This window comes from Diplotaxodon limnothrissa, linkage group LG20 (genome assembly GCF_057381915.1).
Source record: "Diplotaxodon limnothrissa isolate DT_005_m linkage group LG20, D_limnothrissa_male_GT1.1, whole genome shotgun sequence".
NCBI lineage: Eukaryota > Metazoa > Chordata > Actinopteri > Cichliformes > Cichlidae > Diplotaxodon > Diplotaxodon limnothrissa.
The window spans coordinates 11,444,783-11,458,532 of NC_140615.1; the positions used below are offsets into that span (position 1 = coordinate 11,444,783).

Consider the following 13,750-nt stretch of genomic DNA (forward strand, 5'->3'; position numbering starts at 1 on the left):
GAAAGATGAATGCAGCAATGTACAGAGACGTCCCCCATGATAATCTGCTCCAGAGCACTCTAGACCTCCGTCTGGGGTGAAATTCCCTAAATAACCAACCCGCCAACTGGTAGGTTCCCCCGCTACCGCCTCAGCCACCCAATCGGTCACAGTTTTCAGTCTCTTACCTCAGTGTGGAAAACCATGCATGTTTTAGCAAACTTAAATAAAATATAAAACACAGCTCACGGCTAAAGGCCTGCTTCTCTCGTGTGATTTCACTTGCAGATTGAACCTGTCACCAGGTCACAAAGCATTTCGCAGGCACTGCCCTGTGTCTGTTGAAACTAATGCTCAGCTGCACCTAATTACTTCAAGAAAGCCAGTGACCTTGTGATGTTCACAGCATTGTCTCACCCAGCTCCAGATAAATTTCTTATCGCACCCAAATAATGCCTGTGGGATTGTATAGCACTTTTATCTACAACAGGAGATTTTCAAACAGGCAGCAGACTGTTATTTTCTTTTCCCAGCACAGTTTGCTTCATGTAAACTAAAAAAAAAGGAAGAAATCCAAAAACCAAGCCAAATGTTTGCTAGTTGAGGAAGAAAGAGATAACTTTTGACCCACTTAGGGTCTGTCAATTTCATTTTTTTATGTTTTTGTGTGAATCTGCAATGCTCACCCCACATATGAAGAGATCTGCATTGTATTTGTACTTGGTCCAAATGGCAGAATGAGATCTTTCTGTTTAGTATTTGCAGAAATTTCTTTTCAGCCTACAATCACTTCTTTATATTCTGCTCTCTGCAGTCTTTAACCGAGAAGAAGTTGTAGGCTGTGTTGGTAAAATATAGTCCAAATGAGTCAGGAGTAGCTAGTCCCCCTTTCGTGGGGGACAGAATTAGGACATCAGCTTCACACTGTGGAGACAGCACGAGGCATATGGCTCACACAAAACTTGAGCTGAATTCAAAAAATGTGTTTGTTCATCGAGTGCTCTCAACTGTCCTAATTATGTCGTCCAGTCAGACAGTCGACTGTATTTCCTTATTAGAGCTGGTGTCCCGACGAGGCCCTGGCCTCTATGACCAGAGGCCATGTTGTAGATTGGAACTGGGTAAAATGGCAGCTCTCCCAACTCAGAGGAACTGGGGAATGGCAAAGGAGGAAGCCAATTAATATTTCTACAATACACCCTCTGTGGCCGGAGATTGACTGACTAAACTGCTAGCTGTCAGAGCAGTTATCTCCAATACAGCCATGTGGCTTGGAATTCACAATGCCCTGTTTAGAAAGGGATTTCACATCCGTTGCTCATTTTTGCATTCTGTACAAAAATGGGTACAGACACAATTAACACTGGGGATAAAAATGAAATGAATATAAATAAGGCTGAGGGACAACACGTCAAAGTTATCGCACACCCGAGGAGCAAATGCTCTTTTCTAACTTTTATTTGTCTTTGGATCCGAAAGGTGCCGAAGGGAGCAAAGTCATTAGGAACGCAATGCCCTAACTTTCAATTGAAAGTGTTGCTGTAATAACCATTGCCAAAATGTTACTGTCTGAAATGATGCTCAAAACTGAGCATAAAAGTGTGCTTTACTTGTTTAACAAGGAGTAATGAGTACGTTTCAAAATTGTTTTTGCCAACCTGGCAAGAGTTGATTTCTGTATTTGAAGTTCTCACCTTCAAAGGCGGTTTTTGAGTACATTAAAGTAGATTATAAACCAGTGCGATCTGCAAAGTTAAACCATGGTCATCTCAAGAGGTTTTAGACATGATTGCACAGTGATTATAGAAATCTCAGAGTCCAACTTTTAATAGTTCAGCTGAACCAGATGTTTTCTGTTGTTTATTTTAAACTAGCAATTCAATTTTGCGGAGGACTGGAATGGACTCCAGTTCCCTTGGATAAGTGGAAGAGGGTGGATGGATGGATGGATGGATGGATGGATGGATGGATGGATTTTATCGGATTTTACCAGCAATGGTACAAATAAACACTATGAGACGAAAACCAACCTTAGAATAAGGTTAGATTTTATTATACATCTGTCAACCTTTAGATGAATCATGATAAGAGATCACCAGCCCTGCAGCGAATCCCCAGTTTTCCTTGTAAAATCAGGTGGCTTTTCTACCTATCCAATTTCCGTCAGCCTTTGAAAATAATCAACTTCCTGTAATACAAATTGGACCAATTTAATTCCACATGGGCTTAATCACTACCTGCTTTTATACTGGTTAGAATATTGTAAGGTTAATAATGAATGACTGAGTTGAGTACATATTCAAGCTTTAAGCAAAGAGATGTTAAATTATTGTCACGCCATAGCCTAAAGCCATTTTTGTACATGCACTGCAGCCCAACATTTCTACATGGGTACCACATTACCCTCACATGCAGAGATGCGTGTGAGACCATAAACATCCAGTACAGAGCCTGCCAGCTCACTATTGCCAGTTCTGTGTTATGTCTGATTGTGCCAATCTGCGATGATATGAGAGCCGTCTGATAACAGTCAGATCTGTTCACAGCAACTGAATCCTGCCTCCTGTGCACTGCCTAAACTTAACTAAAAACTACCAAAGTTGCAACATTTGACAATGAAAACTTTCAAATAATGTCTCGATCTGATTCTCCTGAAATATTGTGAACAAGCTTATATTAGCTGCACACATCCTTACCATCCACAGAGACAAGCTGACTGACCAGTCTGATATCGTGGCATGAAAGAGCAACTTCCGATTGGTTCACATTGATGTGCACTGCAGTAGACTAACAATTAGCTGTTCAAAAGACTTGCAAAGCCGTTTGCAAAGACAGGGGCCTTCCATTACTTACTATCACGTTAGAATTAGATGGAAACCTTGGGCTCTAGTAGGAAATCAGTTGTGTCACAAGGTAGAAAAGGAGTGTGATGCAATGCCATTTCAGTGTGATGTCAGACTAGCTAATCAGTAAACAACACTTATGAAGCTTTAATAGGGTTTTTTGACCTAGCTGTAGTCAGGAGCTGTTATAATGAAGTTATAGTACTGCAAAGCCTCTTAAGAAGGAGATCAGGGATGGTGTGTGATTCAAGAAGTAATTACTGTTTGCATAGTGTTGTTGGTCTCATTCTAATGTTAAAAAAAATAAGGTTAGATATGGAAAAATCACCAGACTTAAACCACTGATGTAGCAAATCACAAAGTTTTCCATTTCTGGCTGTCATTGTTCTTCATCCAGCAGGTGTTAATTGCCGTGTTTAGTGCCTTGTTAGCGTTTTAATTGTTATTTGTGTTTCAGGGTAAATGTAATCTTATTGGTGTCCAGTCAATGTGGGCCCCACAGACTGCTGATCTATGGTGTGCACTCTCCACAGAAAGCCACCGTGCTGTCAATTACGTTGTTTACCACAGCTCGATGACCAATTTCATTGAATCTAGTGTCTGTTTCTTTGCGCTGGAGAAGTTTAATTGCTTTATTATTACTAGACCATCTGTTCTTAATAATTAACAGCATTAATATGTTAATCTCCACTGGATCGGGAAGGGATGATAAGGCAGAAATGGTGAAGTTACCGATTTGTCATAAATTAGACCTGCATGTTACCTCTGTGCCACACTGCTGATTCAATCTTAAAATCCTACACCATGTGGAAACAAGACAAACATCCCCGATCCACAAACAGCAAAGTAAAGCTCATTAGTTTCCATCGGCGGTGGTGCACGAGGCAGTGTCAGCCGACTCCTCAGCCACCTGTCAAAAAGTTGGGGGGAGTTCATTTGAAGTTTGCCTTTTGTTTTCACTCTTCCTTGTCTCGCTGTAACATTTCAGTGGCATTTTGACGGGTTTATCTGTAGGATTGGAGGCTGATGAGGCAAACCTTGGCGTGTTTGGACTTCCTGATTAGTTGACACAAAACAGGGAGATTGTGGCATGTGGTGAGAAAGCTCGGCGCTGTTATGGGAAATGCACCTGTTCAAGTTGAGTGAATTTCTCTCTGGCTTTGCCTCTGCCTCGCTTGTTCCTCGCTCTGTTTCTCCCTTTTCAGTGGAACTTGTGCAGCCTTCATGTTGTGGTAGACCTATCAATACCATTTTTTAAGGAAAAATAGAGAAATCCTGATAAAATGGGGTAAAAGGTGTAACAACTTACCACATTGTGCGCATTGAACTCTTTGCTCATTTTAACCTTGTCCCTGCCTCTGCAGAATAAATAAGTAAAAGCAGGTAGTTGCATTGATTACGTGAGTCTGAGCTTATAAGAGCAACAATGCTTTAGTGCTCGAACGCTGGTTGAGTACCTTCGGTGTGAGTAATACGCCCATCACTCCACCAAATGATATGTTGTCAGCGATCAGTCATTTCGCTTTGTCCTCAGAAATATGATCATATAAGTAAGTTTAAAGGACTTAAAGGGAAAATATAAAGCATGCAAAGACCTGATGAAAGGATGTAATCAAAGAATTCCACGTGCATCACCCATTTTTCCCATGTGAACAGGACACAGTTAAATGCTTGCAAGGGCTGAATTGAAAAAAAAAATACATCCATGTGCAGTGGAGTCGCAGGCTTTGAGTTGCCACGCTCGCTTCCTCGCTCTCTATCTATGTAGGGCAGCCCGTGGATCAGCTGACATCCCCATCCTCCCACACACCCACACAATCTTGTTAAAGCATGCAGTTAATCTGAAGAGGAAAAGGACTCTCATCACAACCAAGCTTTCATCACCCTATTGTATTGCCCACATCAAGCTGTCACAGGAATATCGGATTCTCCCCAAACTCAGGTGCTTAGGACGAGCGGCACCCTCCCATTGGCTCTGTGTGATGTCATTTGCCTGGGAGTGACTTCGTAAACCGGGCATTATCTAGTACTAGAAAGCATAAATGGCAGAATTAACATCCCAGTGGGAACTTTCTATTATTATTTTCTCTTCTTTTCTCTTAAAAGTCGACTCTGCCTTTGATATTTTGAACCGAAGCGCTGCCACAGAGGAAATACGGCAGCGCTCTACAGGAAGTCCTCCAGAGGTGGCCCACAGTCATCGTTTTAGGGAATCTTTCCTCATAATCTATGCATTGGACAACAGAGGGAGGAAAACACTCAAATGCTCTCTTTCACTCTCCTCCAGCACTTCACGGTTCTGTCGCTCTTTCATCGAGAGCTCGTTGAAAACAAAGAGTCCCAACTTGTCCAGAGCCCCAACAGCTCCTATCATCACCTTGGAGGCCAGGTGAAGTGCAGCAATTTGATGAAAAACAGATACGGGGCATGTGCTGGAAAGGCCTCTGATTGAATTGCCACTCTATGCCACAGCCGCTCTTCATTCTCAACCTGCGCAACACAGCGTTGCAGGCGCGGAGTGAGAGGGTCATCACGGACCTCGTTCCACAGGAGAGGCAATGTCTGAATGGGAGGTTTGGGGGGGTGAGGAGGGGAGGGGTGCAGCTGTTTATCCCCCCTACCACCACCGTCAACCCCCCAGCTTGAAGTGGCTCGAAAACCTTGAGACTCTGGGCTTCAGCTCAAACATTTCATTGTCCTTTTAGGCTCTCAAAGAGCAGTCTCTCTTTTGTGGGCTGTGGAGCAATATCTCAAAAGCACCTTCCATCTCTCTGTATAGAGAGAAGGCGAGAGCAAATCATGTTGAACTCAAACAACTCCCACATAATCACGAGTGTGCTTTTTCAGACATAATAAAAATGCGCCGAGCTCTCAAACAGACTTCCATGGTCTGATTGTGCTCAAGAGGAAAATGAAACCTTGAAAAGTGAAGCAAGCCTCTTCACTCTTTATGAAACGTCTCCACATCGACTGCATTTGACTATTAAGTACAAGCCCGCTGCCCGAAGGTGCCTACATCTTTCTAATTCATTCATCACGTGCAGTCCTGCCACCATCGAGCCCTACAGAGAGACTCAAAGAAGACGATATTATACCAAAACCAGACAAATGCCTCCTGCCGCTGCTGCTGATGCTGCTGTGGTGTTGCTGTCTCACTGTTTTGGTTTTTTTTTCCCTCTGTGTAACTATAGCATGTATGTTACAGTCAAGTAAACAAAGCAGATGCTTGCTGTGCCTTGGTTGACTTGGCAACACTGCCATCTCATGGCGAGCAGAACAAAACAAACAGCACTGTGCTTTCCTCATATATCTTTATTAGAAAATGCTCATCCACCAGCAAGAAAAGACACATCATCAAATTTTAAAAAAAAAATTATTACATAGAACATCGAATGCCATGATTACCAACCTTATTTGGTTAAAAACACAAGGACATATCATGATGCAGTCATACTATTCCATATACTAAGCTCTTGTTTATTGAGACCAGTTTGTTGAAGTGTAAAGTTCCCCGATGTATTTATTTTGTTTCAGCTACCTTGTTATTTGCTTCATACTATTAAAGAGATTGACAGTTCTTTGGAACTGATTTTCTCGAGCAGAGAAAGCTCCCGTGATGGAAACACCACTTTTATCAAAGGGAGTTGCATAAATTCATCTCTGATCTTTTCAATGGGGACTTACTCTCTTTTCTTGTGCTCTGTTTCTAGTCGCTGAACCTCCAGAGAGCTGAGACTGTCTCTAAACGAGGCTGAGATGTAAGAGATGGCAGATGGGTTTAGACTTCATTCTTGGTGAAAGCTATTCCCTCCCTCCTGGGGGCCGGAGTCATGCCTCACGGCATTTTGAGCCTTTCTATACCTGGACACCTTTCTGATCTTCCTCCCTCTCGGTCCCCTTCTTCATGTCTATATGACAGCTCTGCTCTTCCCAACATTCGTCTTTACCCACTTCTTCTTCCACCTCCTCCTCCTCCCTGCTGCCCCCATGTGCTTGACACTGGAGCACCAGAGCAGTGCATCTCTCCAGCCCAGATACCTGCTGCTCACACTGCACCACAAATATTCTGTAGAGCTCCAAAAGAACAATGAGGATATTCTTGCAGGTGAAGAAAATCATCAGCTGGTTGAGCACCTGCTCTTGCACCATGAGGTAGAACCGGTAGAGCAGGAACGGGCCATCTTGGAGTCCCACTGTGAGCAGCAAGCTCCAGACTTCGCTGGAGCAGCAGGAGGTGAATGAGGGTGGAGCCCTGGAGCAGCAGAAGGGACCACCCTTGCTGTCTTGAGAAGGCCCCGCCTTTGGGGGTCGTGTCTGAGTGAGAACCAGAGGAAACTGCATGAGCGCCCAAGAGAACAGGGCCAAGCCGATGATGACAACTGCCTGGTTGGTTTTGACTTCGGGCTCCTTGAAGGTGTCGAAGATGTCCAGGATGTCAGCACCCAGTCCCACATTCACCATGAGAAGCTGTGAGAGTTGGTCACGTGACATGTCCCCCTTGGGCATGAGCCAGCGACCCAGAACCAAGACTATCAGCATGGTTTGCTCCAGGCCAGCTACCCAGTTCTCTGGGTCCAGATCCTTAATCCCCTGGATAAATAAAACAGTGGAAGTCTAGTCATGTTGAAAGTGTTTGCAAGGGTTCAGTGTTAATGAATAATCAAATAAACCAGCCATCTCCTCTCTGTTTTTAATATAAGTCGACTGTTTTGTGTCAAGGTTCATTACGTTTATCCTGAAAGCACCCACCCTCCCCCTTGATATTCTACAATATTCCCAAAACGGGAAGATCTTCACGTTTCAAAAGCTGCCACCCAGCCTTGAGTACAGCCATGGGGCAAAAAGCTCCCAAATCCTACATGAAAGAAATTTCACTAAGACCATCTCACAAGGGAAGAGATCTAAGAATTTTTCAAGCAGGAGCCTATCTGGACTTCATCTCTGTGTGTCTATTACACATTTCCTGCAACTAATAGTTTATCCACCCCCTTGCTAGATTTAAATCTTATCTGATATCAGGTGTTGCTTTAATGTGGCTGCGTGGAGGGTTGAGGCAGGCAGGGCAGTTTTGTTGGTGGGACGCCTACCGCTGAGATCGGGATGTGAGCCAGCAAATGAAGCTCATGGCCCGAGGAATTGTTGAAAGGCAGCTTGGACTGTAGCAGGCTCAGCTCCAGAAACCAAATGGACGGGATGACAGTACTGAGGTACAGGAAAACCATGGGGGAGAACCTAAAAGAGGATCACCAAAGGAGAGGGAAAGAGGGGGTTAGGTTATTTATAGAAATTTGCTTCTTCTTTTTTTGCCACCCACTAAAGAAGAAAGAGTCCCTTTTTCCCCATAGGAAGCATCGAATTTCAGACAGGCAATTATTCTCATCATATATGCAAATCCCACTTGACAGTGCAAAGCCTTCTCCATGAGGACAGAACTTCAAAGTAAGACTCAGTGAGAAAGAGAGAGGCCCGAAGAAAGCTCGCATCTGACGATGTTCAGTTCGTGAGCTTTTGAATAAGACATAGCTTGGTGTTGAATGAGGTGTGACACTAAATGCTCATATCCATTTGAAGTCGGTTGATGTTTTTTTTTTCCTTTCTTTCTTTCTTTCTTTAAAAAAAAAAAAAAAGCTTGTTGGTCAAAAATGAGTCGAGCCAGAAGGAGACATTTACTCCGTGAGTGGATAGGAGAGGCTGTGACATTGATGTGATGGTAGGCTCATAATACAGTTCAGTGAAAGACAGCAGTAATACAGCAGAGGAATATGTTTGTCTTTGATGGACAGTGAAAGAGAGAAAGAGCTGCGGATGATAAGAGAGAATTTAGTGGCACAGAATATCGCAGGCCTTTACAAAAGCCGCCTCGGGCAGATGGGTTGTAAAGAGTTTGCAGCTACAAGTTTAGGAGTTATTTACTCCCTAACACCAAACAGGTTTATAAAGTCTGCCTGCATCTCACTCCCCATCCTCCCAAATCTGTTCTGTGCTTTGTACAGTGACCTTGGGTTTTAGAAAGGTGCCCACAAATTAAAATGTATTATTATTGTTATTATTTAGGAAGAAGCAGAGGGCTAACATCTGGCTTAAAATTGACTGAGCCTCAGTGTGTTATGCAGAAAGGAAAATCATGTCAAATGTGTTTTACCATTTCCACTCTGCATTACGGGTGCATTTCAGAGTGATGGCCATTTCCACACCCAACAGAGCCACGCCTGTCAGCAGCAGCCAATAGAGCGGCTCCTCTTTAACAGCTACAACTCGCCACACCGTCACCACCCCGTGGACAGCAAATAGGAAGCGGCTCAGCAAGGCCAGCAAGACATTCAGGAGGCGACACATGGTGCACCAGAGAAAACCTGCAGAGAAGATCACTTTAGAAGCACAGAAGTGACTTTATTATCATATGTACATTTGAATATTACTAGACAATGAATATCGTATTTTTTCCGCACTCCCTTCACACGTTGTTATTTATTACATTTATTATACATCATTAGGTTTTCTGAAGATCGCTCTTTGTTATTATGATAATTAAGGGTTTAAATTATTAGCTTAGATTTAGTAACCTGGGGGAAAAAATACTGTAAAAATTATGTTATTAAATTGAGACATAAAATGAAATAAAATAAAATGAATCACAAAATATACAAAACAGCTGCAAGTGAAAAATCAAATCACTTTGACCAAAAGAAAATTTACATTTGTCTATTTACAAAAAACTAAAAGCTTACAAGTTTACAACAGCGAGTCTTTAATGTTGTTTCAAACCTTCTACAGTGTTGTGTTTGCATTATTATTGCATTTTTGAATGCAATCATAGTCCCACATGGTTCCTGCAGAGTAAAGAATGGACTACTTTAAAACAATTTGATTTTTGCAATGAAAAATTTGCGAAATAAAAGCCACTTAACCACACTCATCATTAACCGCTGCTCATCATCACCCAGTTCAGGCTTCATTATCAGTAACTATTGCACGATGTGCGCAAACAGCCCTCGCTGTCAGTTAGTTAGCCAGGAGGATGAAAGCCTCTGAGCTTTGGGGGAAATCAAAGCAAGCAGTGATTAGTAAGGAAGAGTTAGACAAACTGATCTGCAGTCAATATTAAAGCACTCCCAGAGGCTTTGCACAGGCTTGCTGGAATTTGATCCCTGAATCGCCATGGATTATCGTGATGACTTGAAAGTGGTACCAAAATGGGAGCACCCTGGTTTTGTAGTTATAAAGATGCATCATGCCATACCTGCAGGTTTAACTCCGACCCTCTCTCACACCCAGTACCTCCCTTCCACAGGCATATATATATGTATATACATATATATATATGTACATTGTTTAAGAAGTCACATAATATACAGGCATACACACATAATATATATATATATATATATATATATATATATATATATATATATATATATATATATATATATATATTATGTGTGTATGCCTGTATATTATGTGACTTCTTAAACAATGTACAGAGTCTCTCACAAACTTTAGTCTTTATCTTGTGGATACAAGCAACACTTGTATGACTGCTTTTAACTATTAAATGCATTCGCCTCAGTCAGTGTGTTACTGTTGTTGTGTGTGTCAAAAACCGAGCCGTGTGTGTTAGTGTTTTAGAGTTTGAAAAAGAATTCATGCACTATGTATTGTGCAGCTGCATGCAGTACAAACCTACAGGATAAGCCGGGAGTCCTTCTTGAGATCAGTCTCTTCAGTGTATTTTCCAAAAGTTTTAGATGCTGTGCAGTGGAAAGTGACAGTAACCCAACAGTCATCCACAGTGACCTGCCCTCTGTGTCTGATTTATGCCTTTTAACTGACAGCCACCTCCTAGACCCTGCGGAAGAGTGAACATGTCAGAGGTGTGTATTCCCGCACGTACGTATGTGTGTTCAGTGGGGAGTGACTACTGTTCGAGTTCACTGGAGTATCAGCGAGGAGCAGTGTGATCCACAAGTGTTTATGTGCATGTGTGTGTCTCCATCCTCTCGGTGCCATCATGTGAGATAAAGCTTCCTGCTCCTTGCGCCCACATCTTCATTGCCATCCGTCATGATGTCATCTCCCCTGGCCCAGAACAAAGTTATCTCCTTGGGAGAAGCCAGCCTGTCGCACTCCCTGTTCGGAGTGCACGCAGCCCTGCCCTGCTCCCACCCATGCCTGCTCTGTAACTGCAGCGCTGGTCCTGATAACTGCCCCACTCCGTGGCCTCTGTGCACACAAAAACATGGAGCAACAAGAGGAAAAGGAGATGCTGATGGGCCTCTGAACAAGCAACTGCAGGAGTGTGTGGGTATGTTACTGCGGTTGCATCAGAATGAGGATGCTGCGTGGGTGGAAGCTGTCCAGGAACGTCAATCTACTAAACCAGCGAAGCGAAGCGAAGACAGATGACTGACAATCATAACAGAGAGGAGATTGCTCTTCCCTGCAAATGAGGCATTTTTAAACCTGCAGCATTTGGTTGGTTTTGTTTGACTATTTGGGGACTGAGAAAGCTATTGTTTTAACATTAGCACCACTTGGAGTTTCATCATCATCATCATTAAATCTCACATTTGTTCTCTGTTCAAGCTCTACCATCTCTATCCAAAATATTTGCCTCTGAAGCTGCTGCCGCTGCATTCAGCAACAGCTCATCAGCTTTATTGGTTGGGTGGTCTGAGTAGGTGCCTTTATATGAGGCTATCACTTTTGACTGAACTTGTTTTCCTGCGGCATCTCGGGTGGAAAAAATGAAAAATGCAAAGTTAGTGACTGTATGACCAAAATAATGAGCTGAAAAGAAAAAAAGACAGATTGATTGAGTCATTGGAGTGAATTTAATCATCTTATTTGATATTTATTAATGTAAAAATACTGACTACTGATGCTACGAGGTGTGTCCCTACTGATTACTACGCACAAAAACACAACTAGACCGCGTGCTCTTGTTCCAAAACTGAGACGAGATGAGTGATATTCACACTTCTCCTGAGGCTTTGCTTATTGCATTGTATGAACATCTATAGTGCTGGTGGTAAGCAGACTGATGGAGTATACATTGGAGGTGGCTGCTCAAATGTTTTATTTTCATTTATTTATTTATTTCAAGCATTTATTTTTATCTTTATTTATTTATTTTTATCAGTTATATCCGAGAGCCTCACCTGAGATCGTCATGGAGAAGAAAGTCAGATGAGCACAATGATGGGCACGACCTAATTCTCTTCCCTAGGCTGGAGCCTATCCTAGCTGCCATAGGGCCACACACCCTGGACAGGTTGCCGGTCTGTTGCAGGGCTAACATTTAACACGTGTCAATCAAAATTTTGCAGAAATATATAAATATAACCCAGAATCACGGCAAAACGTGTAACAGACACGCCGGTCCATCGTGTCAATTTCCCGCTTTGCCTCTCCAAAACGTCAAAGGGACACATGCAGACGTTGCATTACCAGCAGGGGGAGATGATAAATGTAAAGGCAAGAAGTCGATAGCAAGCTAAACGCGTGAAGTACGTTCAAAGTCCTTAATCATCAGAAGCGATTAAGCTGGTGGCTTTACGTGTAAATGTGTTAATAATGTCTGTTTAAATGCTTTGCTGTGATTATTTTCATGTTGGCTTGAAATAAAATATTTGTACTGCCACTTACTGCATGTGAGTGTCGTTTTCACACTTTAGAAAGGCAACATGTGAAATGGATATTGTGGACCATCGTGTCTATCACACACTTTGCAGTGATATCGGGTTGGTGTTTACACCACTCTTCGGACTAGGAAGCTACAGTAATGTGTAACAGTGTTGAGCCAACCCTCATTTCCTCTGCAAGGAAAATGGGAAATATGTGCAGTGTTATTGAAACATGTACAAACATACATGGAAATACAGTATATATGGCAAAAATAGAGTTTGTACAATCCTAACGAGCCTTTATTCTCCAACTTAGTCTGAACTCTTGTCATTTCCTAAAGTTTCTTCGGGAATAGTTCTCCAGGCTTCTTGAAGGATATTCAAAGCTCTTCTTTGTATGTTGGCTGCCTTTTGGTCTGTTCTCAGTCAATGCTTCAATAATGTTGATGTCCAGGCTGTGGGGAGGCCGATCCATGACTGGCAGGCAGTGTGTTAGGGATCATTGTCATGCTGAAAAATGAAGTTGTTGTCAATCAGAAGCTTTCTAAATGGCATGGCAGATCACTGACTGTACTTTTCTGTGGTCATATTTCCATCAGTTTTGATTGCCAACACTACCGGCTGAAATACAGCCCCACATGCTGAATTCCTTCTGCCACGATCTCAGCTATTAGCTCTCTGGGAATCGCTTTGTTGGTTTTGTGTCTGTCAAACTGTGTTACTGTTGGTATTTTTTTTTTTTTTTTTGCCACAGGCTGCTAGTAATAAAGTCCCAAAAGATACAATTTAAAACTGCTATTTTGCTTGGTTGTCTCTTATCTGTATACACAACATTGGTTCATCCCTTGAGTCAGGTGCCATTTTTGTGCTTGAATGATTCCTAGGTTAGTGTTAAGTGGCTTAAGAAATCAAAAAACTTTCCTCTGACATGGTCAGGTACAGGTGCTTGAAAAAGCAGCCAATATCCAAAGAAAAACTTTGAAAGACCTTCAGAAAACTGAAGAACTGTTGCTGTTAATTAAAAAAAATTACTGGAAAGTCTGGCTCCTGGGAAGGAAAATATAAAGAAATGAAGTGTGGCTTGAGACTTTTGTACAGTATTGTAAATCTGTGGACACCACACTTTGTTACAACTGATTACAACATTCAGAGTTACTGGCTGATGTGTCCACCTTGAACCTTTCATCAAAGAAGCAAAGAAAACTGATGATTTAATCAAAGATGCAGTTTCATTCTGATTCAAGAAGCTGAAATGCTCAAACTGGAGGTCACATAATACACTGTATTTAATGTAGTGACTGAATA

The 13,750-nt window shown here is 42.3% G+C and overlaps 1 protein-coding gene across 1 annotated transcript; it reads right to left on the reverse strand.

The window, feature by feature from the left end:
* Positions 1-6,677: 6,677 nt before the first annotated feature.
* Positions 6,678-9,158, reverse strand: LOC146610608 (transmembrane protein 26). The gene is made up of 3 exons (XM_085345017.1): positions 8,965-9,158; positions 7,910-8,054; positions 6,678-7,412 (listed from the first exon to the last, which is right to left on the reverse strand). The coding sequence occupies exons 1-3, from the start codon at positions 9,156-9,158 to the stop codon at positions 6,678-6,680; spliced, it is 1,074 nt and encodes a 357-aa protein (XP_085201143.1).
* Between the last annotated feature and the right edge of the window lie 4,592 nt (positions 9,159-13,750).